At 52.1% G+C, this 4,595-nt stretch overlaps 1 protein-coding gene across 1 annotated transcript; it reads right to left on the bottom strand.

Annotated features, from left to right (window-relative positions):
* Positions 1-1,292: 1,292 nt before the first annotated feature.
* Positions 1,293-2,231, bottom strand: LOC104537553 (olfactory receptor 52I2-like). Its single transcript, XM_010180474.1, has one exon. The coding sequence runs from the start codon at positions 2,229-2,231 to the stop codon at positions 1,293-1,295; it is 939 nt and encodes a 312-aa protein (XP_010178776.1).
* Between the last annotated feature and the right edge of the window lie 2,364 nt (positions 2,232-4,595).

Here is a 4,595-nt window from a genome sequence, read left to right as displayed (position 1 = left end):
TCCCTGGAGGGGTTCAAGAAGCACCTGGATGTGGCACTTGGGGACATGTTTTAGTGGTGAACAGGTTATGGTTGGATTCAATGATCTCAAAGGTCTTTTCCAACCAAACAATTCCATGATTCTGTGATCCTTTGGTCTGCCCTCATTCATGGTGGGGCTCAGTGTAAGGAGTACCCAAGGCCTGGGCTGAATCTGGCTCAGACCTGGGTTTGGTGCTGGACCCCTCCTGCTCCATGGGCTGGGAACGAGCAGACGTGGTCATTACAACCAGCAGACACATGATTGGTAAGCAACCCCACGCAGAGTCAGTGTGTATCTCCACTGCTACAAGAGGTGCAGTGATAAACACGGTTGCGCGTCTCCTGCTTCATTTTCCTCACCCAGCTGGTGTGAGCTGTCGGATGGACAGATTGCTCTGAAGAGCTCTGTTTAAGGATGTTCCATTTCCATCACCACCCAGAAACCCAGAAAAGCTCCATGAGGGTCAGCTTTTTGTGCCAGAGAGACCCAGGGAGGAGACCCTTTGTACCTACAGCCCCTGCAGTGTGTGGCAGTCTGCGAACCCTGATAGCAACTGAAAACAACAGCGACTAAAGAAGAAAACACAGAAGAAATTTCACCATTTGGAATACAACCTGTGTATTTACACAAATATACCCAGAGCCCCGAAATATTGCTTTGAATTATCACAGGGATGTTGGCAGCATCGGGAACACCTCAGAACTCAAAGGCGGCTGCTTACTTCTCTGTATCACCTGGAAGGGAAATAGGACGTGATATTTGCTAAGGATCCCAGTCCCAAATAACTCTTCTCACACAGTAAGGTCTCATGTGGTTATTAAACCTCTTACAGCTCCTGAAAGGAGGGGGTAGTGAGGTGGCGGTCGGTCTCCGCTTCCAAGTAACAAGTGATGGGATGAGAGGGAATGGCCTCAAGCTGCACCAGGAGAGGTTTAGATTGGATATTAGGAAAAAATTATTTACTGAAAGGGTCAACAGGCACTGGCAGGGGCTGCCCAGGGCAGTGATGGAGTCTCCATCTCTGGAGGGGTTCACAAACCGTGTGGATGTGGGACTTGGGGACATGGTTTAGTGGCCATGGTGGGGTTGGGTTGATGTTGGACCTGATGATCTTGGAGGTCTTTTCCAACCAAATGATTCTGTGATTCTGTTCTATGAAAGCCAAAGAGTCCTCCCTCCTCCTCTCATTGCCTCTGTTCACCCCATGCATTCGATGGGAATTAAATCGTGGCCATCTTTGCGTAGATGAATACGACTGGAAAACCTCTGTGTCAGGCGTGAACCTTCCTGGGAAGCAGCATTTTGAGCACTGCCTGACGGATCTGCCTGGTCCTCATGCTGTAAACGATGGGGTTCAGCATGGTGGGGAGCATCAGGTAGAGGTCGGCCAGCAGAACCCGTGCGCGCAGGGATACGCCGCTGCTGAAATGCTGTGTGTATATGGAGACCATCCCAGGGACGTAATAGAGCAGCAGCACGCAGGCATGAGACCCGCAGGTGCTGAAGGCCTTCCAGCGCGCTTTCTTCCCTAGGACTGTTTTAAGGATCATCCCGTAGGACACGGCAATGAAAGCCACGTCCATCCCCACTATAAGAGAGGAGCCCACCACGCTGTAAAGCCCGCTGGCCCTGGGGTCTGCGCACGCCAGCTTGGCCACGGCCATGTGCTCGCAGTACGAGTGGGGAACCACGCGGGACCGGCAGTAGGGGAGGTTGGTCACCATCCCTGTCAAGGGCACCATGAACAGGAGGGCCCTCACCATGATGGCCAGGCCTATTTGCGCTATCGTTTGGCGGTTCAGGACGGCTCGGTACCTGAGGGGGTGGCAAATCGCAACGTAGCGGTCAACAGCCATGGCCAGGAGCACCCCTGACTCCTCGGACGTTGTGGAGTGGACGAGGAACATCTGGACAAAGCAGGCCGTGTAACCAATCTCCACAGAGTTCAGCCAGAACACGCCCAGCATCTTGGGGACGACGGAGGTCGCCATCACCACATCGATGACCGCCAGCATCCCCAGGAAGCAGTGGACGGGGTCACGCAAGGAGGTGTCCAGCCCAATGACAAGCAAAACTACGCCATTTCCTACCAAGGCGATGACATATCCTGAGCAGAAGAGGATGCCCAGGCAGGTGGGGAAAGCTTCCAGGCTGGGGACACCCACGAGGATGAAGGAGGAGGAGCTGCTGTTGAAGGGCTCAGAAGCCATGCAGGACAATATCGCTTCTGTGCTTAAAAAAAAGGAGCGTGGTTTTGAGCCCTGAGATGCCAAGAACTAAGGGGGACAAGGTAGGGACTCCACTTCAGGGCAAGAGCCAAATCAGGATCCCACATCGTTATTGCAATGTGCCAGACAGGAGTGGTACAGCATAACATGACCAGCAAGGGGGAATGGATCAGAAATGCTGAATAAATGGGACTGTTATGGCTTGAAAGATCCTATAAGGTGAAGAAGTTCGTGTTTCAAGGGATAATCAAGGGATCTCTACAGCTCATTGCTTGTGAAAGGCTCACTTCTCTGTTGGGTGCTCACCACCGCTCTGCTGGCGTCTTGAAATAAGCTGCAAGAGGGGAGAAAAATGGTCAGAGTCCAACTTCCCTCAGGCAACACTTTTACCTGCACATCCCCAGACATTCCTATCCCAGCACAGGAAGTTCCTCCAAATCTGTAGGGCAAAAAGAGGTCTCTGGGGCATTAAGCAGGATCATGAAATTGCTCTTTGCTGCTCTGTCATTCCTTCACGAGAGAGGCCTGCAAAACCAGGCGGCAGACAGAGGGAAAGATTGATTTCTGAGGTGAGAAGAAGAAGGAGAAGCTGGAAGATGATACAGAAACTCCTGAGGACAATCCTGGAGAGACAAGGAGTGTCTCGAGTATGGTGGGCACATTTATTTGTGCCAAAACACAAGTTATACCAGGAAAGGGTTAGATTGGATATTGGGAAAAATTTCGTCACCAAAAGGGTTCTCAGGCCTGGCAGGGGCTGCCCAGGGCAGTGGGGGAGTCCCCATCCCTGGAGCAGTTCAAAAACCAGGAGATGAGGTTCTGAGGGATGCGGTTTGGTGGTGGACAGGGCCTGGTTGGACTCGATGGTCTTAAGGGTCTTGTCCACCCAAATGTCTCTATGATGGGGCTTCTGCTGCTTCTCCCCTCTCGGTGGCAAACCCAGGCAGGGGGTGACCACACCAGATCCCTGTCTCTCAAAATAAATTCCCCGTCTGATGACCCATCAGCTGCTCTTCAGCAAGCAGCAAGCTGATGGTGGACATACTCATGTCAGTGGCAACACAGAGCAAAAATTCACCCGTGTACAGCCCTGCTGCAGGACCATTTAGGATAAGATTTAACAATAGGCACGGCCAGTGTGGCAGCAACGAAAGGCAGAAGATAGACAAGCTCAGAATAAGAATAAAGAAAATACCGGGAGACAACTAAGGAAACACAGCATTTGAAGTTTTAAAACAGGGAGCAGATTTCGTGGGCTTTAAACTACAGCTTAGCCCCAGGTGTGGGGTTACTGCAGAAGCTGCTGGCTAAATGGTCAGGACAGAGGCCTAAATGTCTGCGAATCGGGACGTTTTAGAGGCCGAATCAGGATCAGGATGCCTTTTTAATTACTGCACATAATTGCTCTGCACTGACCCTGCAGTCAACAAACTGAAGGAGGGGAGATTTCGATTAGATATTGGGAAGAAATTTGTTCCCTGGGAGGTGGGGAGGCCCTGGCCCAGGGTACCCAGAGAAGCTGTGGGTGCCCCCTCCCTGGCAGTGCCCAAGGCCAGGTTGGACAGGGCCTGGAGCAGCCTGGGCTGGTGGAGGTGTGACCCCATGGGGATTTTTGGGGGATTTGGGGTCCCTTCAACCCAAACCACGCTGTGACTCCATGTGTGGACACCTACCTGCAGGCACTTACATGAGTCTGAGTCCCGAGCCACATCCCCAAGTGCCTACATCCAAGGCAAAGGCATATTCGCTCTCAGCCGCTGTCCTCTGCAGCCTGCACCGGGCACGGTACCATTGTCAGCATTGCAGCAGCACCGAAGGATCCTCATCACTGGAAAGTCTTGTCCTGGGAGATGGAAAAAGAGCACAGACAAGCTTTGCAAAGGCTTCTCATCCCAGGAAGGGTGAGCACAAGCATCTGTCTCGTGAGGAAGACCATCACCCAGAGGGCGGTGGCAGAACTTCTCTGTGCATCAATAAGTGCAGCAAGGCCAGGGTATTAATCTGTCCTCTTGAAATGCCCGAAGGGACAGCAGATGGAGAACACAGGGACTGAGTTGTTTCTCCTGTGAGGAGATGGAAAATTTCAAGGCTGCCTCAGCTTCTTTCATTAGCTCTCCTCTCAGTGTCCCTCCTTTGGGGACGTGGTGATCTCCAGAGCCTGCCGGGTACCGGCGAGAACAATGCACAGAATGTAAACTCAGTGGAGAAGAATCCCATTGGTTTTACCAGAGAGAGCAAGACGGTTTGGAAACTGTGGGTTTCTGCTCTTCTCTCCACTCAGAACCATACAGCAAACTTCTATGTTTCCCTGACAGGATTTTGTGCAAGAGTCCAGGCAGAGGTGGG

Source organism: Mesitornis unicolor, unplaced genomic scaffold (assembly GCF_000695765.1).
Source record: "Mesitornis unicolor isolate BGI_N332 unplaced genomic scaffold, ASM69576v1 scaffold14543, whole genome shotgun sequence".
Taxonomy (NCBI): Eukaryota; Metazoa; Chordata; class Aves; order Mesitornithiformes; family Mesitornithidae; genus Mesitornis; species Mesitornis unicolor.
Note: the sequence above shows the minus strand (reverse complement) of the source record. Positions and strands in the feature narration are given on the sequence as shown.